This window comes from Capricornis sumatraensis, chromosome 3 (genome assembly GCF_032405125.1).
Source record: "Capricornis sumatraensis isolate serow.1 chromosome 3, serow.2, whole genome shotgun sequence".
NCBI lineage: Eukaryota > Metazoa > Chordata > Mammalia > Artiodactyla > Bovidae > Capricornis > Capricornis sumatraensis.
In genome coordinates, this window is record NC_091071.1 from 40,870,422 (window position 1) to 40,892,736 (window position 22,315).

Genomic DNA, 22,315 nt, shown 5'->3' on the forward strand with positions numbered 1-22,315 from the left:
TCCGAGTCGCGCCCGTGGGTGCTGGCGCGTGCAGGGATGAGCAGTAGTCTAGGCGGGGCGGGGCCTCTGGGCGGGGCGGGGCCTCCCGCCCTCGCACCGGTCCCGCCCCGCTCGCAGAAGACCCGGCAGCAGGGCACAGAGCAGAAGCCCGGCGCCGGCGGGCTGCGCGCGGCGCTGGCGGGGATGTGCGCCCTCCTGCAGCCCGCGCTCGCAGGCCTGGGCGCGGTGCGGCCCCATGGCAGGTAGCGGCTGCCTGGCCGGCGGGGCCGGGGGCAGCCAGGGCACCGTGGGAGGGCCCGGAGCCGCGCTTCGGGCGTCCCGTGCGCCTTTGCTGTTCGCCGCGTTGGTTCTCGGCGCCTACTGCCTCTGCGCCCTCCCTGGACGCTGCCCGCCGGCCGGCCGGGTCCCCGCGCCGGCCCCTGCGCGCGCCGAGCCGCCCCGCGCATCCCGCAGCCCCGGGGCGCCCGGTCTGCCCGTGGCCAGTGGCTCGGGTCGGCGGCGCTTCCCGCAGGCCCTCATCGTGGGCGTGAAGAAGGGCGGCACGCGCGCCCTGCTGGAGTTCCTGCGGCTGCACCCCGACATCCGCGCGCTCGGCTCGGAGCCCCACTTCTTCGACAGGTGCTACGAGCGCGGCCTCGCCTGGTACCGGTGAGCGCCCGGGCCCATCGGCCCCATCGGTTTCCTGGCGGGTGCCTTCGGGAAACGGCGTGGTGCGCTCCAGGGGCCTCGCTGGGAACGCGGCGGGGCGAGGACTCCGGGTGTCTTCTGGGGCTGAGACCAACCTGCGTGCGGGTTGAGATTTGACTTCCTGCAGCTGATTTTATGGAAAAGAAGATGAGTGGCCGTGGGCTCCCAGAAACTTTGAAAACTCCGGGGAAAGCCTTGGCTAGGGGGTTAGAGTGTGATTCCGGCTGAGTAGTTTCGAGCCACTGGGGTCTGAGGCGCTTTGGAAATGCTTCCTGCTCAGTCGCGCCTCTCTGCTGCATCACTCGGGGAAGGAAAGCCTGTCTAAACTCCGGTCAATTACCTTATGCAAGGGCCTCCCACTTCCTTGCAGCCTCCTAGAAGTATCTGTCACCCCATTCCCACTCCAAGATCCCTGATCCTGGAAAGAGGAATCCTTCTCAGTCCTGGGGGTCTGGAGAAAGTCTGGTCTTTACAAAAGAGGAGGGTGCCTTTGAGTCAGTGTCCAGGGATGGGAACTGGGACCCCAACTTCATGTCCTGGGGCTCTGTAGCCGCCCTCACTCCCACCCGGTATGGCCTTTGTGGGGTGGAGGAATGAGGGGGGCACCAGCCCCCACTGAAGTAGCCTGTCCTGGTGGCTGATCGAACACTGGCCTCTCCCTGCGGAGGTTCACAGGGAAGAGTGAGTGAGGCCCGGCCTGCCGCCTCGGTGTCCTATACTTTCCTTTGGGAAAATGAGAGCTTACAGATGGAGAGTGAGTCACCCCACTCCCTGTGGCACCCACCTCATCCCCGAGCCCAAACCTAGCCCCTAAGGGCCAGCGAGGACCCTGCCCATAGTCACCTGGTGAACAAGCAGCGAGTGGGGGGTGGCAGGACCCAGACTCTTGACCTCCATGTTTACCAGGCTTTACCCTGCTTCCATCCACTTTTAATCTTTGCTTTTTGCATCAGAATCACTCAAGGATTTGCATGGTTCCCACTGAGAACTGGGGGTCTGGCTCTTGAACTCTGAAGGATGGCTGCGTTTAGGGGTCTGGGAAGTTGTGTGGTGATGGGGGAGGTGGGTCCATCCTTGGACCCGAGTGTCTGAATCCCTGTGTTCTCGGCCACTGCCCACTCTGACAGTGCTCCAGCGTCCCAGAACATCCTTCATTTACCACTTCTATGCACAGGAGGAAGAGGGGGAGGGGAGGGAGAAGGGGAAGGGGAAGGTGGGGGAAGACACATTGGTAACCAAAGTGCAAACTTTAGAGCTCGGCCCTGATAGGCTAATGAGGGAGGGGCTGCAGGGGTGTCTAGAGCTGGGTTTAGACCTAAAAGTGTTCTCAAAGAGCTGGGGATCTTGAGACCCCCATCCGGACGGGCCCTCCCTGGGCACACACTCCAGCTTTGGGGGACTGGTCTGGGGAGCCTAAGGGGCCTGAGAGGAAGCCAGCTGGACCCAGACTCCGGTCAGGTCTTCAGCTCTAGGGAGAGGTTCTTGGGTCCCTGGCATCCCTGAGGCCCAAGATGAGGGGCAGGGTGATTCTTGTCTGTTTAAGTGGTGGAGGAAGAGTCCTTTCTTCGCCCAGCCTCTGTAGGGGAAGGGCGGCACCGTCCCTCCTGTTCCTCTAATCCAGAGCTGTCCCTTGGGGCTGGCTAGCGCTGACCTCTCACTGCTGGTGCAGGCCTGCGCTTCTGGAGGACATGTGTCCACATGCCCTCCAAGGGACGTGCCAACACGTGCACAGCTGGGCTTGGTGTTGCTCACAGATATCTGTGTCCCTGAACCTGACTGTCCTTCCAGCCAACCGTGTGTGTGTGTGTGTGTGTGTGTGTGTGTATGTGTGTGTGTGTGTGTGTGTGTGTAGTGAGCCTCTGAAATCCCACCCCCGCTTCAGTCTCCCTAGCTGCAAAGAGGATGCCCAACCTCCGGTCAGGTCTGCTCTCAGGACCCTGGACCCAGCCTCCAGGGCTCTTTCTGGGCGGTGGTTTGGAGCAGTGAGCAGAGGAGTGGCTAGTGCCCCAGTTGAGTTTTGGGGACACTCGTTCCTTCTGGACTGTGACCAGGCGGTGTCTTGGGCCCTTCCTTTGGCCTCGGCAAATGTCCTGGGCTGCTCAAAGCTGACCTTGGCCAAATCAGTCCCCCTCCCCGGGCCTCATCTCCTCCCTCAGGCTCTTGAGAGTCCTCCTCCTTGGGGACTGAGCCCCTCAAGTGTCTCACACAGCCCTTGTTCATCCATTCGCTGACTCACTGATCACCTTCTGTCTGGCAGAGGCTGGGGCCACACAAACACCCCAAAATCTCAGTTCAGCAGGAGTGCCCTGTCTGGGGGCAAGTGGGGACTGTACTCTGACTGTGGCATTTTGGAAAAGCAGACAGAGAAGGAGGGGTGAAGGTCCGGGAGCCCCCTTGACTCCTGGTACTGTCCTGTTTCACGTGGGAACCCTAGCTGGTTCCTGATGAGTCCCAGGGCCCACGGGATGGGGCCCAGGGGAGGTGTGAGACATGGAGGAGGGGCGCTGAGGTGGAGGGAGACTGAGACAGAGAGGGGTCCGGGGAAGAGTGGGAGCTGAGGCGGGCATGGATGGCCCCCCAAGGCAGAGGGGCATCCTGAGGCAAAGACAGAGGGGGGGAGTCACCCAAGCTGGATGGAAGCCGCAGGGAAATGCAGACCAGATGAGCAGGGAGCCCGCGTTGGGGAGCAGCCCATCGGGGAGCAGCCCGTCAGATGTTGGCTGTGGGGGGTCAGAGTCCTGCCCCTCTCATCCTCTCCCCCTTCTCCCCCGCCCCCCAGGAGTCCCCATCCCCACCTTCCTTTCTGCCCGCCTGCCTGGGGGTCTGGCTTCTGAGGCCCATGGTGGGGGCAAGTCATTGATCCCAAAGATCTTAGCTTTCCAAGCTGCTGTGTGGCAAGAGTGGGCACCCCACCCCATCCCATCCCTCTTCCACGGTGGGGTACCTTCCTCTTCCTTGGAGAGAAAGCAGCAATGGGCACTAAGGCCCATCTGTCTCCCTGGCTTCCTTGCAGCCCCTCCCCCGAGGCGTGAGGGGGTGGGGCTGGCTGCTCAGAATTGGGCGGCCTGTCTGGGGACCGAGAGAGGGTGCTCCTGGGGTCACCAGGCACCTGGGAGGAAGCGGATGGGAAGGGGTATCAGTCAGTGAGGAGGGGCCTGGAGCGGTCAGGGCTGGTTCCCTCCCTGCGGGGGGTGCTGACTTCTGGTGGGGTCTGTGGACACTGGCTTCTGTCTGTGGGTCTCAGGGTCGAGGTCCAGTGTGGGGAACATCCCTCCTTCTGGCCTCCCTCTTGTGGGAAGAGGGGTTCCCTGAGCTGGCCATCCCAGGCTGCAGCCCTGGGCCCGGCCCTGGGCCTTGTCCCCACCACCGGTCTCTTTGAACTCACCCTGCAGTCCCCACCTGCATTCCGGGCTGACACCCGCCTCCCAGCAGCTGCAACACAGGGGTGGGGTGGGAGCCCATGCCCTCCCTAGCACTTCCTGCTCCGTCTCTGAACCTCAGTGTGCCTGTCTATAGGTGGGGCAGTGACTGGTGTGGAAGGAGTCCCAGCTCACTCCTGGGACGTGGGGAAGCAGAATTGTCCCCCATGACTTCTGTAGACTGGCTCTGCCCAGGGCTTTATTTCAAGGGATAGGGGCAGCTCCCGAGCCAAACAGGGGTGTTGGGGGAGAGGCAGGACCCCCGGGACCCCCACATGCACGTTCTCCACTCCTGACATCAGCATCCTCCAAGCTGGTACCCCAACTCATGTGTCTGTCCACCCAGCAGAGCAGAAGAGTGGCCTGCCTCCCGGGGCCGAGTCTGGGGTCGCTAGGCTGGCTGAGACCTCAGTCCTGTCCTGTGTGCCACCCTCTTGCGGGGGCCAGTCCTAGGGGCTGTCTGCGGGGGCAGAGCAGCTCTGTCAGAGAAGTGGGCAGAGACCACCCCCCCCGCCTCTGGAGCGCAGGTCCCAGCCTCTGCCTCTGTTGACCTAGTTCCCTGCCCTCCCTCGGAGCTGTTTGCTCAGCTGGCCCCACCGCTGCACCCTGCCCCACCCCACCCAGCTCTACCAGGTTGGCAGGGTGGCCTCGGGACACTGCCAGGGCGGGGTGCTAGGAGGGCTTCTCCATGGTTGGGGTGGTCAGGGCACTGTCACCTGCCCTGGGATAGGATCAGTGCCCCCAGCCCTGGGCCAGAGAGAGGGGACTGCAGAGAAGGCTGCATGCAGCCCTGCGCTCTAGTGGCTGAGTTGGGTCCTCAGGCCGCCTCACTAACTTCTGCAGTGTCCTGGGCTGGGCTGTGGCTTTCAGCTTTCTGGGGGGTGGGGAGCAGGTTGGGGAGAATTAGCAGGGCTGCCTTCAGAGGCGGGGAGGGGCGATGCAGGGGAGTGATGGAGAGGAAGGCGGGACACCCTTTGCTGGGGACACTGGTCAATAACTAATGACCTAATTCAGGGGACGCCATGAGCCACTTAATGAGAGTGTGACGAGGGTAATTACAGTGCAGGGGCCTACAGGTGGAGCCTTGTGGGCGGTAGGCCTGGGGCCCCTGGCCTCATGAGCGCCAGGTCTGGGGTGAGAGGCACCCGTGTCAGGGTTGGGGTGCAGCTGAGCCCTGTGGGGGTGTGAGCAGCCTTGCAGGATGGGCCCCACTTCCAGCCTGAGCTGAGGCTGAGCACCCTCATGGCCCACACCCCAGGCTGCCCATGCAGGCACTTTGGATGGGTGGGCCTGGAGGGGTGGGCAAAGGGGAGGCTCAGCTACCTTGTAGGTTTGGGGCTCCCCTGGCGGGGGAGGTTAGTCCTGGCCCTGGGGCAGATCTAGTGTGGGAGGAGGGCCAGCACTCATTCATGCCTCCTCTCCACACTCTGTCACGCAGGAGCCTGATGCCCCGCACCCTGGACGGGCAGATCACCCTGGAGAAGACCCCCAGCTACTTCGTGACACGGGAAGCCCCACGCCGCATCCACAGCATGTCCCCAGCCACCAAGCTGATCGTGGTCGTGCGGAACCCCGTGACCCGGGCCATCTCTGACTACGCGCAGACCCTCACCAAGACCCCGGGCCTGCCCAGCTTTGGCGCCCTGGCCTTCCGGCGCGGCCTGGGCCCCGTGGACACGGCCTGGAGCGCCGTGCGCATTGGACTGTACGCGCAGCACCTGGACAACTGGCTGCGCTACTTCCCACTGTCCCGCTTCCTCTTCGTCAGCGGCGAGCGCCTGGTCAGTGACCCCGCTGGGGAGCTGGGCCGTGTGCAGGACTTCCTGGGCCTCAAGCGGGTCGTCACAGACAAGCACTTCTACTTCAACGCCACCAAGGGCTTCCCCTGCCTCAAGAAGGCGCAGGGCAGCGGCCGGCCGCACTGCCTGGGCAAGTCCAAGGGCCGGCCCCACCCTCGCGTGCCCGAGGCCGTGGTCCAGCGCCTGCGAGCCTTCTACCGGCCCTTCAACCGCAAGTTCTACCAGATGACCGGCCAGGACTTCGGCTGGGACTGATGGGGCCTGGGCCCACACCCTGTCTGGGGACACTCAGTGACCTTAATTTATGCCCATCACCCGGCCAGAGCAGACCCTGGGCACACGCTGGGCAGAGAGAAATATTTACAAAATAAAGTTGACATCTGTGTTTTTCTAGGAGCCCTTGAGGGTTGGAGGGTGGGGCTGGAGGTGCCACCTCCTGGAGGTAGAAGTGGAAAGTGAAAGTTGCTCAATCGTGTCTGACTCTTTGGGACCCCATAGACTGTAACCCATCAGGCTCCTCTGTCCATAGGCTTCTCCAGGCAAGAATATTTGAGTGAGTTGCCATTCCTTTCTCCAGGGGATCTTCCCGACCCAGGGGTTGAACCTGGGTTTCCTGCATTGCAAGCAGAGTCTTGACCATATGAGTCACCAGGTCAGACCCTCTGGGGTTGGGAATAATCATACTGGCTAACGTGACCGGGGACCATTCATACCAGGAGTGGACAGAAACCCAATCCTTATCCATCCCTTGAGGTGGGCAGTGAGCTTGGCTGCCTGTCACAAGCGAGCAACTTAGGCTCGGTGACACACAGCTCTGCCCTGGTGACTCTGGAGACCACCCCCAGGCTCTCTTCTCAGCCCTGGGAGGCCGAGCTGGGCCATCCCCTGTTCCAGGTGGGGAAGCAGAAGCCCCAGCTTGCCCACCTGAAATGAGTCTGCGCGGCTCTCCAGGCTGCACCCTTGATCCCAGCTCACTCTGTGTCCCTATGCCCAGTGGACACCTGTTCCTGAAAGCCTGGTGGACTCTCCAGACAGCGGGTGTGGGGGACTCCTGTGTGCAGAGTGGTTCTTCTGACAGCCTCCAGGCAGCTCCCTGCACAGCCCTGCATCACCCCTCAGGCTCTGACCATCACAGGCCCCACCCACCAGACTCTACAGGGCACGCCCACTCCCCCGGCCCTCTGAGGGGTGTGGGGGACTCCTGTGTGCAGAGTGGTTCTTCTGACAGCCTCCAGGCAGCTCCCTCCACAGCCCTGCATCACCCCTCAGGCTCTGACCATCACAGGCCCCACCCACCAGACTCTACAGGGCACGCCCACTCCCCCGGCCCTCTGAGCCCCACTTCTGTGGTGTTTATCCAACTTCCTCCCCTGAGGATGGGCAAGCAAGAATGCCCAGCTGCAGCCCAGCTGCCAGCTCGGCTCTTAACCAGGGTAGGCCAGACTGGGGCAGGCTGGGGTGCCCAGTCCATCTGTCTTCCCCCAGAAACCCAGGGCCCCCTCAGTAATGATTTTCACCTGCCCCTGGCCATAGTGCTGTCCTCCAGGTGCCCACCAGCTGTCCTGACTGTGATCTCCTGGACCCCTTAGGCCCAGGCCTGGCACACCCTGGCCCAGTCCTTGGGTCCGTGTCAGATGGCCAGGCTGGGCCAGGGCTGGTGGAAACATGGTGGCAGACGTGGGTGGATGTGGACGTGCCCACAGCCCCCTCCCCCCAGAGTCAGAATCCTGATCTGGGTGTGGGAGAGGGCTGGCTTTTCGCAATGGTGAGGAGGGGTGACATCCTGCTATGGAATCCAGCTGGGTGGCGAGCACTGGCCTTGGCAGCTCTGCCCCACTCCCCAGTCTCCCAGTTAGGGCCGGCACGGGGCAAGAGGGGAGGCGGGACACCCCTGACCACTGGCCCTGTGGCCAGCCTGGACCTTGCGTGTTTCTTCTTCTCCCAGGACATACCCTTGTGCAGACTTTCACCACATCCTGAGTGGACGGCTCCAGGGGCACCTCTTCTGTTTTCCTGCGATGAGCACTCTGCACACATGGCAGCCAGAGGGGCATCTTCAGAGTAACCCAGATGCTATTATTTTAAAACCCTCCAATCTCCCCACCCTCTTGCTTCTAGAATGAAGGCCAGATGCCTGACTGAAGCTCTTAAGGCCCTCCGAGGCACGTCCCTCTGCCTGGTCTCTGTCCTTCGCTAGCTAGCCTCCAGGCTTCTCCCCATTGGCTCCTCCCACCCACCAGGACCTTGCCTGCCTCAGAGCCTTTGCATGTGCTGTTCCCCTGCTGGGGTTGCTGTTCCCTGCAGAAGGTGTCAACTGAGAGGGAGGCAGCTCTAGGCCCCGCAGCTGAACTCTCAGCTGGCTCATTTCTCCCAAGAGGTGCTTAGAGTTCCTTTCACGAGCCTGCCATGTGACCCCCTTCTCCTTCCCGAAGCCTCCTGGATGTAGAGCTGGTGGGGGCCCTAGCTTCTCTGGTTTGGGGGCCAGGCCCCACTCAGCAGGCAGTCTGGGAGCAGTGAGGAGAAAGGTGGACAGGCTTGCTCTGCTCAACCTGCTGCCCGTGGAGACCAGGCTGAAGGGCCAGCATCCAGCACCCGGTACCCAGCTGGGCCTCGGAAGGCCCTGAGGGCAGCGTGGGGGTCTCCCGGCTGTGCATGGGGGCGGGGCTCTACGGGAGAGCCTCCGGCCTTTAATTAAAGGCCCTAAATTTCTTCCCCAGCTGTTCAGTGGGTTTTCCATGTTGGAATGTTCCAGATGGAGTGAGCAATGCTGATTCAATTACCCTCTTCCTGTTCCTCCCAGTGGAGAAGCGGATGGGGGTGGGGTGGGGCTGGGGGCTCTTCACAGCCCTGGGTGTCCGGGAGGGGCTTGGAGCCGTCTCGGGAGGTGGCTGCTTCAAACTTGGGGGTGCTTTACCCCAAGTCCTTCTAGCCATGGTTGGTACTGGTTCCAGCGGCGCAAGGACAGCGTTCTCCACTCTAAGCCTTATAGGCACTGGAGAGCCCAAGCAGACCCTGAGGGCCTGAATGGCCCCTGTATCAGCCTGGAGACCCAGATCCAGCCTTCCCATTGACCCCCAAATCCTTTTCTGTCGTGTGTCCTAATTCTAGATGAGGGGAGGAGCCCCTCAGTCCTGGCAACTTTTTTTTTTTTTTAATATTTATTTCTTTGGCCGCATTGGCTCTTTAGTTGTGGCGTGTGAACTCTTAGTTGGGGCGTGCGGGATCTAGTTCTCCGACCAGGGAACGAACCTGGGGCCCCTGCCTTGGGCGCACAGAGTCTTAACCACTGAACCACCAGGGAGGTTCTAAGTGCTGGCAGTTTGACTTTCATCCTCCTGCCATCTGTGGGGCCCCTTGTGTTCCTGCCCGGGGCTCTCTGGCTCTGAAGTCGCTTTTTCTCTTTCCTGCATGTCCACCTTATGCTCCCTGAGGAGAGGGACCACCTTCCAAAGTAACAGGAGAAGCGCAGGGGCGGGGGCAGCAGGTGCCTCGAGTGGGCGGCAGACAGGGGAGGTCAGGAGATGGAGGGCTGGGTAAGGAAACTGCCTGTGGGACAAGCCCTCCGTGGGCACAGGAGAGTGGAAAACAAGTGTGCAGATAAAACGCTGTACAACAGTGCTCATGGCTGCTCTCTTCTCAAGAGCCAAAGGGTAGAATCAGCTCATGTCCATTAATGAGTGACAGAATGAACAAACCGTGGTCCATCCATAAGACAGAACACTATTCTGCCATAAAAAAGGGTGAAGCAGTGACAAGCCAACAACACTGGCACACCTGGAAAAATCTCAGTGAAGGAAGACAGTCGCAAAGGGTCACATATGACTGCATGCATAGGACGTTTCCAGAACAGCAAGTCCATACACGGAGACAGGAAACAGATCAATGGTTTCTAGGGGCTCAGAGACTGGGGCGGGACCTGGGGGTGAGCACTTAATGGGCGTGGTGGTGGCTGCACAACCCCGGCTCTGCTGTCGGGGAGGTGCCCTGTCCCCAGCCACACGTGCCCTATCTGCGCCCCCAGCCCTCAGCTGGGATGGGCCCCTCCGCAGATCTCTCTTCTCCAGCCGCCTGGTCCCCGAATGCTCAGCCTAGCTCTCCATTCCCGGGAGTTGCCTGGCCGGCCTAGGTTCCTCTCCTTGCCCCTCGGGCAGCGAGCTGTGGTGAGTGAGGGACTCACCTGCCTGTCTCCTGTCTCTCAGCTACGCTGTCTTGTGCTGCCTGCTGTCCAATGTCTGAAAAGCATGATTTTGCAGGGTTTTGTCCCATTTTTCAGTTGTTTCAGGCAGAAGGGTAAATTTAGCCCCTGTTACTCTATCTCGATCGGAAGCAGAGACTTTCATGTCAGAGAGAAAGACGTGACTGTGTCATCCTGAAGAAAGAGACCAAACAGCCCTGACCGGGCTCTGGACCTGCTGTTACCGTGAATGGGACACGTCCCCTCCGAGGATCCCAGGATGGGCAGGAGTGGCTCCCAACGGACTTCCTGGGGCAAGTCTGACCACTCTGGCCCATGCTGGGGTTGGCCGGAGGCATGTGCCCACCACGGTGCCCACGGTCACTCACCTGTCCCTCCTGCCTGCTCCGTCCGCATCTAAGACGCAAGGAGGGTCCTGACACCTAGAGGGGAAGGAGCCTTTGGGTCACGCCGCCCCTGTGGGGGGAGGGAGGAGGGAGACGTGGGCTCCCTGGGCCTCCGAGGGGCCAGCGTGCACAGGCCTTGCTGTCAGAGAGTCCAGCTCCGGGATGGGCCCACGCAGACTGGTGTCACGGGAGGTGGCTTCGAGTCCACACACCTTGTTATCAGTTGCACTGAGCTGTGTGTGGCCCTTGACTGTCTCCGCAGGCTCAGGGGGCCATTGAGGGCCTTGTGGGGCCAGCAACACCTGGAAGCAGGGCGCGGTTCTGAGTAAGACATGCCTACGGAAGGGGCTGTCAGGTGGAGGGGCTCCAGGTTCTGGGAAGAGGGTCTTGGGGCTTCTTGTTCAAGACATGGGGGTGAGGGGCTGATGCTGGATGGAGATGCACTGTCTAACACACTGGGGGGCATGTCTGGCCCCCGTGGGCATGCTCTGCTCCTTAGAGTCTCGGGGACTATATCACCTCTGGGGTCCCTGGTGCTTCTGAAGGTCAGAGGGGTCCTCCCAACCTCGACTTGGCTCCAGAAGCCGCCTGCAGGTTGTCCTTTCCTCTGACTTCCATCTGGCAGTGGACATCTCGGACCTGCAATCAGATCCAGGGGTCCAGGCTGCAGACCAGCTGTCTCAGATTGTGCCCTTGGGGTTCTCATTCATGGAAGTGAATGGACTGGGTGATGACGCAGAGAGGCCAATGCCATTAAAAGAACTTCTATTCATTTATTTATTTTTGGCCGTGCTGTGCTGGCCTGTGGGATCCTGTCTTCCCTGATAAGGATGGAACCCATGCCCCTTGCAGTGGAAACATGGAGTCTTAGCCACTGGACTGCTAGAGAAGTTCCATAAAAGAATATTTTTATTACTTACATTTCCCAAGAGAGAAGAGGCATGCCACGCCATGCTGGGCCACCTGGGGAAGCACCGCACTAGCGTTGCCCCAGGAGGAGGAAAGAAGCCAGGGAGGCTGAGATCACCGCCTTGGCTGGGGCTTCCCGGGCAAACACAGTGTAAGGGGACAGCCTCAATGGGTGAGGGTGTTCTGGCAGAGGGGCTGACCTTCTTTGTCTGGTCCCTGGCCTGGGTGACTTCGGCAGGGGGAGGGGGTCGACACTGGCGTGGTAGGAGGGTTGGAAGTGCAGGGGTTCACAATGCAGGCTCTGGGTCCAGGGCAGATGTGAACAGCTGTGGCTGGCAAGTTGGCCCTGAGATTAATGGTGCCATGCAGGCAAGCATGGAATCTAAGAAAACACAGTCAGAACACCAGCCTGTGTCCTTTTGTGCCAGAGCTGTCCCTTTCCAGCCCTGGGCCCTTCCTAGGCCCTGGACCACAGCCCTCACGCTGGGCTTTTGTCTTTGACGTGAACTGTGCTCTGGGACATTTGGGGTCTTGTGCCGCTGGAGCCTTGGGCTGGGCATGTGTTCGAGACACGGTGTCCACTGGCCGGGCACAGCAGCTCCTCATGGCTCCTCCCACCCCACCACACCCTGCTCCCCTCGGAGACTCTTTGGTCTGCTGCCAGGGCAAGGGTGGCAAGCTGGCCTGGGGAGGAGAGATTTGCTGAAAACACTGGGTGGGGTTTGAAGGTGGATATGCTGGTGCAAGCCCAGGACAGCTCTTGGAGGCTGGCCAGTGTGTCAGGGTCCGGAGGCAGGGCACCACCCTCTGGACGAGGGCTGCCCGGCTGTATCTCCTGAGGGCAGAGCCTGGCTCTGAAGGCCTGGCTCACTGGGGCCTCTGTCCATGATGGCCACCAGGAAGACCCATACATGAAAGCCAAGGAAACCCTCCAGGTGTGTATGGATTGCAGACCACTGACCTCAGGCATTGTCTCTGACCCCAGGCCTGCTGCCCTGAGATGGTCAGCACCACCTTTCAGAAATGAGGAGACTCCTCTAAACTGATCCTCGGCACAGGCACTGCCCAGAGAGCCAGGGCCATCAGACAAGAGGCTGGGGTCCCTTCTCCTGCTCAGAGCCAAGCTCCAGGCTTTGAGGCTGAGGAATTCCTGCTTAATCTGAGCCACATTGCCTGTGCTTTCTTGGAAGAGCCAAACCAAAACAGCCAGTCAACCAAGACAGTTAATTCAAAACCGTTGCCAGGACAATTCCGTGCACTAGGGCGCTAAGCGAAGGGAGAGTGGGGTGCAGTCAGGCCGGAGAGAACAATCAGAGATCTTGTTCTCCAGTCTCTCCCTCCAAGGCCTCCTGGCAGCTCTGAGCGCCCAGGGAAGAGCCTCCGACCCAACAGCTGCCTGTGGGTCAGATCCTGTCACCCGCTTCCGTCTGCCCCGGGGGAGGATGGGTATCTGATGGAAAGCCAGTCTGGAGAGGAGCAACAACTGCGGGGAAGTCTGCCTCCCGTGGGAGAGGGGGAAGGAGGGAACGGCTGTTGGAGCAGGCGGACCCCTCCGCCAACCACGCCGATTTTGGGGGGTGGGGAAGCCTCTGGAAATGGTCTGGACTCTGGCGGAGAGTGGGTGGCGGGAGCCCTCTTAGGCAGGGATGTTTGGTGCCTTCACCGCTGGCTGGTCCTCTCAGGTGTGAAGTGGGGAGAAGTACACAGGCGAGGACAGAGCCCGCTGGGGGCCCAGAGGCCTTGGCAAGGCCTGCAGGAAGGAAGAGGAGAAGATCCAGGATCCCCTTTATCCCTAGGGAATTTCAAGAACTCCTCGTGGGGGCTCAGAAAGCGCCCTGAAGCTGGGAGATTAGAAAGAACGGGACAGAAGGAAAGGAGGCAGATGACCGCTCGCATTTCCTGGGCACTCGCTCTGCACCAGGAATTGGCAGTTGTGAGTACTGAGAATGTGTTGAAAGTACTGAGTGCGCTGCCAGCGTCGGGCAGATGCTCAACTGGCCCTATTTTATCTTTCGGGTAGCTTTACAGCTGAGCAAACCGAGGCCAAGAAGGGACACGAGTTACCGGCAGCTGGCTGAGCACACACCCCAGGATCGTCTACCTGTGGCTCAGGCCCTGGACGCCCGTGCTGTGGGGTGAGGCATTCAAGCGGGTGCCAGTTTGGAGAAGAGGGGGAAGCAGACCCTTAGGGCTGGTCCTTGGTGGACAGGCATGGTAGTCAGAATTCTCAGATGGCCCCCATGGTCTCCAGTCCTCGGTGTGCATGTCCCATAAGACCCCCCTCCCCCTAAGCATGCACCTGATGGATGTCATCCTTGTGACTTACCTGCTACTCAGTTATCTTTGAGTTCATCATAAGGAAGAGCGTTCTGGTTGGGCCTCGCCGATTCAGGTGTGGTTTAGAGGCGATGGTTTGCACAATGCTGTGAATGCACTGAAATTGAAAGTGAAGTCTCTCAGTTGTGTCCAACTCTTTGCGACCCCATGGACTGTAGCCTACCAGGCTTCTCCATCCATGGGATTTTCCAGGCAAGAATACTGGTGTGGGTTGCCATTTCCTTCTCCAGGAGATCTTTCTGACCCAGGGATTGAACCCAGGTCTCCTGCATTGTAGGCAGACGCTTTACCATCTGAGCCACCAGGGAAGATGCCACCGAATTGTTCCCTTTAAGATGGTTAATTTTATATTATGTGAATTTCATTGCAACAAAAACTGAATAAGGGACTTCCCTGGTGGTCCAGTGGGATTCCCAGGTGGCACTACTTATAAAGAACCCACCTTTGACCCCTGGGTTGGGAGGGTGCCCTGGAGGAGGGTATTGCAACCCACTCCAGTACCCTCGCCTGGAGAATCTCATGGACAGAGGAGACTGGCAGCGTATGGTCCATGGGGTCATTAAGAGTCTGACATGACTGAAGCGACTGAGCATGCACACACTGGTGGTCCAGGGGTTGAGACTCCACACTCCCAATGCAGGGGGCCTAGGTTTGATCCCTGGTCTGGAAACTGTTAACAGATCTTGCATGCTGCAACTAAGACCCGGTGCAGCCCTCCCCACCCCCCAAATAAAACACAGCGGTACGAAGAGAGTGGCTTAGCGTGGCTACAGCAATAAAGACCCCAGACCGGGTGATTTAAACAACGGACACATTTCTCAGCATTCCAGAGGCTGGAAGTCCAAGGCCAAGGTACCGACAGATCTGGTGTCTGCCCTGCAGACGGTAGTGTTTCTCGGTGTCCTCGCTTGTGGGGGGCAGAGGGAGCAGGCAACACTAGCATCTGTTCTTGTAAGGGCACGATCCCACCCTCATGACCTAGTTACCCCAAAGGCTCCACCTCCTAATACCATCACCTGCGGAGGTTAGGATTGCAACAGGAATTTTGTGGGGACACACAGTCCCTACAGCGGGTCTAGGAGGGAGTTACAGAAGAAGTCAGAGAGAGTCCCCTTGCTGGCCTGGAAGAGAGCCGACAGTGCACTGCAATGGGCCTGTGAAGGCCACCTGCAAAGGAGTTGCCTGCCTCCAGAGCTGAGGGTTGAAGCTGGCAGCCAGCAAGAAAACGGGCCTCCATCTTACAGACGCAATGAAACATCAGCAGCCATGGAGCTTGGGAGGGGTGCCTGGATCTCAGGTGCCCCTGCCCCCCAACCTGGCTGACCCCAGGCTAAGCTCCAGGGAGCTAAGCTCCAGCGTGCCCAGCTCCACACTGGGCCAAGTTGCTAAATTTGTGATCATTTGTTGGTCAGCATAGAAAACTTAACACGACAGAGTGGCCAGTCAGAAAGAAAGTTCTGAAAGAGAGGAGCAGGGCTCAGACGGGGTTCCGACCTCACTTTCTGGACGACAAGGTGTAGGGGAGACTCTGGAAGCCGCGGGGCAGTGACTCATTTCTGCCCGGGGGCCCCCAAGGGTGGGCAGACCCCGCTTCAGGTCACCTACCCTACTGCCCCTCCCCGAAGGATTGGGAAGCCTGGCGCCACTCTGGGTGAGACCCCGTGGGGTACCGTCTGGTTTCTATTAAGTATCATAAGCTCGCTATTAACTCCCTCCAGAACCAAGCATTTAGTCCCTGTCCCTTTGTAAACACAGATGCTCTGGGACACGGGTCCCCGGGTCACGGGGAAGATGTGCAAGGTCTATTCCAAGTCCCCAGCTGCACCGCAGAGCCGCTGGGCTGGAGGACAGCTCCAGGAACGGTAGGAGCACCAGGGCCAAAAAATCCCGAACCCGATGACAACACCCTGGGCTCCTGCCTGTGGCCACATCAAGCCGGAGCTGGTGGACAGTGACGGGAGCGGCCTGTGTCCTCTCCGGGCAGCGGCTGGGAGGGGTTGCGTAAAGGTGTGTGTTGCCGCCGGGAACTTCCCTGGGGACCTTCCTAGTCCTGAGACACGCTTGGCGTGCTTCAGGCAGACCTCACTCTTTGGGGCCTGAGGTCATCCAAGGGACTCTCTCTCACAATCCTCCCACAGCCCTGGACGTGAGCAGAGTGGGAAATTGAGACTTTTCCCAGAGGGAGTCTCCTGCCTCAGCAGACAGGAAAGCGAGGAGTCCACAGGAGTTTCCCTGCCCAAGGGGTCTGTGGTGGGTTGAATAGCATTCCCCCGAGTCCATGTCCACCCAGAGCCTGTGAGTGTGACCTTATTTAAAAGTGGGGTTGTTGCAAACACAATTAGTTAAGGATAGTGATATGAGAGCCTCCTGGGTCCTTTTAAGTGGTGAGGACACAGAGAGACACCCAGAGAGGATGGCCATGTTGTGAGTGGGGCAGAGACAGCAGGGAGGCTGAGAAACACCAAGAATGCCTGGTGACACCAGAGGCTGAAAAGATGGCAAGGACTCTCCAGCCACCACCCCAGCCGTCAGAGGGAGCCCAGCCCCCCGACACCTGGGTTTCAGGCTTCCCGCCTCCTCACAAGTGAGAGAATAGATCTCTATTATTTAAAAACATTTTTTTTTAAATTTACTGATTTTGAGGTTTCCCTGGTGGTGCAGTGGTTAGGAACCTGCCTGCCAACGCAGGAGACATGGGTTTGATCCCTGGTCTGGGAAGATCCCACATGCCATGGGGCAGCTAAGCCCATGCACCGTGACTCCTGAACCTGCGCTCTGGAGCCCGGGAACCACAGCGACTGAAGCCTGGCTCTCTGCACCTGGAGGAGCCACCCCAAGGAGAAGCCTGCGCTCTACGGCTGGAGAGCGGCCCCCGCAGCTCAAGTAGGCCTGGGTTGGGCAACCAAGACCCAGTGCAGCCAAAAATAACTAAGTAAATGAATACAATTTTAAAAAGTTATTTTATTTCCTTATTTTGGCGTGCTGTGCAGCATGTGGGATCTTAGCTGCCTGACCAGGGATTGAACCTGCACCCCCTGGCAGTGGGAGCTCAGGGTCTTAACCTGGATCCCCAGGGAGGGCCCTGTCAGCTCTTTCTTTCTTTTTTTTTAAAAATATTTATTTAATTTTGCACATGCAAAGCACAGTTCTATAATATTTTTTTCCTTTGGCCACGTGGCATGTGGGATCTTCATTCCTTGACCAGGGATTGAACCAGCAGCCCCTGCATTGGGAAGGTGGCGTCTTAACCACTGAACCAGGGAAGTCCCCCCGTCAGCTCTTTCTAACGCTGGGCTGGGGTTCTGCCTCACCCCTCCCCAGAGCCCCCTTGCTGGCACAGAAATGTGGGCTTGGCCATCCTGTCTAGGTCCAGTTGCAAGCCTCAATCATGGCCTCTCGCCTGCAGCCTGTGAGGCCCTCTTGACTCGTACCGACCGAAGGAGAGTCCTTGAGGGAAGAGCTGTGTCTCACTCCCACTCCGTGTGGGCCCGGCCCCCAGACATGACTCCGTGCATGCCCCGTGAACCCCCGACCTGTGTTTCCCTCCTATAAAGAGGGAAGAAAAAGGCCCAGGGGCAGGGAGACCTGGGGAAGAAGGGTTCAGGGGGTCAGCTGCTGGTCAGCAACACAGCCACTGTCAGAAGGCCCCTCTCCGTGGGCTCCGTGGACAGAGACCCTCAGAGTTTGTCCCCTGACTACCCCCAGTCCCCTGGGCTGGACTTCCTCCCGAGAGCTGCTCACGCAGGAAGCCCTAAGGAAAGGGAGGCCCTCGTGGGGCTGCAGCAGCCCGGGTCTCTGTCTCGGTGACCATCCGTGCCTTGATGCCATCTTCCCTGTGCCTACCCTGCTGGCCTCTTCTCTCTCCTCCAGGGAAAGCCTGACTCCAGCCACCACAGCAGCCGGGTCTGCCTGCTTCCAGCCTGAAGCTCAGGGGAGACACCTTGGGGACCATGTGATGACTGGCACCGAGGTCCTGATGAAGATGGTGTGACCTTAACTGCTGGTCACTGGATTTTTCGTGCCCATCACGGTGACATGGCTGACAGGCCTTCCACAGAATTCACCTGCGGCCCCTCCTGCATTCACATCCTGGCAAGATTTGTGGGTACGTCCCCTGCCTCGTGGGGCCGAGGGATGCCAGGAGAAGGAGGGTGACTCCAGCACCCCTCCCCCCATTCCAGAAAAAAAAAAATCAAAGCCGAATCCCGCTCTGGGAGCGAGTAAAAGGCGAAGTCGTGTCTCGCCGGGGACCAGGTGTGGGTGTTTAAATCACACCCGAAGCCCCTCGAGTCAACTCTACTTCCTGTCTGCACAGTCTCTCTTCTCTCTCTTTCCTTGTTTTGGAGGGGTGGGCAGGGAGTCCCCGCCTCTCGGCTCCACATTCAGGTGGCTTTGAATCAAGAAGACAAGCACAGATCTGTCCGGCCTCCTCTTAGAGGGTCTGGTTCCCTGAAGCCCCCTCAGTCAGAACGGTGAGTGGAGAAGCTGAGGACAGGGGCACAGGGTCACGTGTCTGGTCGGATGGGCAGGGCACCTCCTTGCCCTGCAGGAAGTGCAGGGCACAGACTGACCTCGTTCTCTGTCACAGGTGCAGATGGGGGGAGTGGCACAGAGTCTCAGAGAGTGAACGCACGCCTGTCTTCCCTGCTGTGCACTGATTTTGCCAGGACTTTGTAGCTGCCTTGCCTCAAGTGCTCCTGAGCCCTTGTTTCATGTGTGTCTTGGCCCTCAGGGCCTCTGGACCCTGCTTCTTTCTCCTTGGCCAGGGAAAGAAAAAAGAAACTGTCTGACTCTTCGAGACCCCATGGACTATAGCCCGCCAGGCTCCTCTGGCCATGGGATTCTCCAGGCAAGAATACTGGGGTGGGTAGTCCTTTCCCTCTCCATGGGTCTTCCCAACCCAGGGATCAAACTCGGGTCTCCTTCATTGCTGACAAATTCTTTACCATCTGAGCTGCCAGGGGACTTTTTGCTCTAAGCCTGCCAGGGAGAGCTCCTGGAGAGAGGCGACTGACTGGACAGCGGCCGTAGCAACAGGGTCTACTAGGGCCAAGGCAGGCCCTCCCGCTGGTGCCGGTGCCCGGGACCCCCTGCTCTGCGTCTCTGCATCTCAGTGCGGAGGGGGTTTCAGTCATCTTGGGGCAGGCGGACCGTTGCTCACGCACAGCACAGCACTGCTCAGCTTGGGCATCAGTGTGGAGGGCAGAAGGCAGTACTAGGGGCAAAGGGAAGACAGTCATTCTGGGAGGTGTCCCGGGCCACCACACAGGAGGGAGACTCTGGACACCTCCCACCCCCACCCACCCCCGCCTAGCTGTTTCAGCTGCCGCTCGGATGCACCCGAGGAGGCCTTGTTGGCTGCTGTTTTCACAGAGAACCTTGATTTCGATCATTCCTTAAGCATGTGCCAGGGTGCACCACATACCAGGCCACATGCCAGGCTCTGGAGGTGCCTTTTGAGCAGAAGTGGCCCTGGCCTGGCAGAGGACAGGGTCTGTCTGCAAAGGAGACAGACGATAAACAAACAGTCACCCCGGCATCCACAGTCCAAAGTGCCAGGAAGGGAGGACTGGAGGCAGGGGTGTGTGGTCCCCTCAGATGTCCCTGTCCCAATCCCTGCGTCCTATGAGGATGTCCCCTCCAGGGTGAAGGCTCTGCAGATGGGATTCAGTTAAGGAGCGGGGAGCGGCCCGTGGCCCAGTGTCCTCACGGGGTCTTAAGAGAAGGAGCCAGGAGGGTTGGAGTGAGAGGAGGGGTGAGGGCGGAAGCTAAGGTCTGACTGCTGCAAGGAAGGGGCCCTGAGTCAAGGGACACAGTGACTCATGAAGCCAGAAAGTGGAGGGAATGGATTCTCCTCTAGAGTCCTCAGCAAGAACCAGCCCTGTGGACACTTCGATTCTAGACTTCTGTCTTCCAAAACCGTAAGAGAAATATGCATTTGTTATAGCAGCTGCATGCTCAGTCACTTCAGTCGTGTCCAACTCTTTGAGACCCCATGGACTCTAGCCCACCAGGCTCCTCTGTCCAAGGGATTCTCCAGGCAAGAATACTGGAGTGGGTTGCCGTGCCCTCCTCCAGGGGATCTTCCTGCCAGCAAGAAGAAGCAAATATTAATACAAGGACTCGGTGACATTCCCCTGAGAAGTGATTTTTCGGGTTGAGACCTAAGAAATGAGAGGAGTGATGGGCAGAAAGCACACGTGGGGTTTTCTGGCCGAGGGAACGGCACGGGCGAAGGTCCTGAGCTAAGAGACTCTTACGACAGCAGTTCTCAAACTTTCTGGTTTCAGACTCCTTTTTTTCATTTAAAGAAATTTATTCATTTTTTTTCAAGACTTCTTTTGCACTCTTAAGAATTATTGAATCCCTGGTCGGGGAGCTAAGATCCTACATGCCTTGAAGCCAGAAAGTCGAAACATAAAACAGAAGCAATATTGTAACAAATTTAATAAAGACTAAAAATGGTCTACATAAAAAAAAAATCAAAAAAATTATTGAAGACCCCCAAAGGGCTTTTGTTCATGTGTGGAGTAAAACCAGGGCCGGTTAGGTAATTTCTGGAGCCTGGTGCAAAATGAAAATATGGGATTCGTTTTAGTTTTTTTCAAAAGTAGGAAGAAAGTGCCGTTAAAGGTACTAAAATATTTAGAAAGCTTTCCCCTCTTTTCCACAATCTCTTTCTCTCAGGCTCACGCGCATGCACTCAAAAGTGTCACAGGTGATTTTATTTGCTATTTAATGTCATTCTAAGTAATGAAAACAATTAAAATTTAAACATTAGGACAACTTTTACCATCTGTCTTTGTATCCTGCAGTGAACTGGTATGCAGAATCACTGAAATTAGATTTGTGTTGTTCAGCTTGTCCCCAGAGGGAGCCTGGAGCACGTCAGACACAAAGGCTGGGCAGGATCATGAGGTCTGGAAGGAGCAAGAGGCGTAAGGCTGGCCCAAGGCAATACTTCCTGGGCCAAGGACCCTCACAGGGTCCCCTACACCCCACCCTGATGGGTCTCTCCAGCTGAGGTAGGAGATTCCTCCCCTGTGGACAGATACTCCAAAAGAAGAGGAACAAGAGAGGAGTTGAGCCCTGCCCAGATAAAAGATTGCTGTTGTTCAGTCGCTCAGTCGTGTCTGACTCTTTGCGACCCCATGGACTGCAGCACGCCAGGCTTCCCTGTCCTTCACCATCTCCCGGAGTTTGCTCAAACTCACGTCCGTTGAGTCAGTGATGCCATCCAACCACCTCATCCTCTGTTGTCCCCTTTTCCTGCCTTCAATCTTTCCCAGCATCAGGGTCTTATCCAATGAGTCAGTTCTTCGCATCAGTTGGCCAAAATATTGGAGTTTCAGCCTCAGCATCCGTCCTTCCAGTGAATATTCAGGACTGATCTCCTTTAGGATGGACTGGTTTGATGTCCTTGCAGTCCAAGGGACTCTCAAGAGTCTTCTCCAACACCACAGTTCAAAAGCAACAATTCTTCAGCACTCAGCTTTCTTTATGGTCCAACTCTCACATCCACACATGACCACTGGAAAAACCAGATAACAGGTAGAGACCACATAGTCCTCCTTCTCGAAGTCAAGGAGAACTTCCCAACTACATGTGAGCAGAAAGGCTCCAAGTAGATAGTGCTCAGTGTCCAGCTCTTTTCAGCCCCATGGACTGTAGCCCACCAGGCTCCTCTGTCCATGGAATTCTCTGGGCAAGAATCTGGAGTGGATTGCCATTTCCTCCTCCAGGGGATCTTCTCAGCCCAGGGATCAAACTCACGTCTCCTGCATCTCCTGCATTGGCAGGCAGGTTCTTTATCACTGAGCCTCCTAGGAAGCCCAGAAAGGCTCCTCAGAGGTCAGAGGGGAGGAGGTGCCGCCTCATAGTGAGTGATGCCAGCCAGAGTCACTAGCTGGACCAGTACATAAACTCAGGCTGCAGCAGCTTCCCTGCCAAACCCCAGGGCATGGAGCTCAGTGGGACCACATCTCTCCTCCCCTCTCATCTGAATACTTCCACTGACTTCCTTTCCTAAATTGTAATCACCTGTGCAAATATTTGTGGTTGGCCCAGCCTGCCTCCCGGTCCTTCCTGGCTGTCCTCGGTGGCTGCCGGAGTCAAGCTGCGCTCTGGAGGGCAGCATGTTTCACAAACACTGCCCGTTCAGGTCTTTGCCTCTCCCCAGGGACATGCACCATTTATTTCTGCCTACAAAGCGTGCACACACAGGTCCTACTTTAAAAGCGATCAAGAACAATACAACTGTGCAATCATGGAGCTATTGCAGTTGGAAGCTGCAATTCATGGTCAGTCAGGAGAACACGTGGGCTTCCCAGGAGGCTCAGTGGTAAAGAGCCTGCCTGCCAATTCAGGAGATGCAGGAGACCTGGTTCGATCCCTGGGTGGGGAAGATCCCTTGGCGGAGAAAATGGCAACCCACTCCAGGATTCTTGCCTGGAAAAGCCCATGGACAGAGGAGCCTGGTGGGCTACAGTCCATGGGGTCACACAAGAGTTGGTCAGGACTTAGCGACTGGACACACACACATGACAATACTTCCATTTGCTAGCCAAGAGCTCCTGGCCACTC

General features: G+C 58.2%; 1 protein-coding gene across 1 annotated transcript; it reads left to right on the plus strand.

Moving 5' to 3' along the window:
- The first annotated feature begins 235 nt into the window (after positions 1-235).
- Positions 236-6,160, plus strand: HS3ST6 (heparan sulfate-glucosamine 3-sulfotransferase 6). The gene is made up of 2 exons (XM_068969271.1): positions 236-648; positions 5,545-6,160. The coding sequence occupies exons 1-2, from the start codon at positions 236-238 to the stop codon at positions 6,158-6,160; spliced, it is 1,029 nt and encodes a 342-aa protein (XP_068825372.1).
- The last annotated feature ends 16,155 nt before the right edge of the window (positions 6,161-22,315 follow it).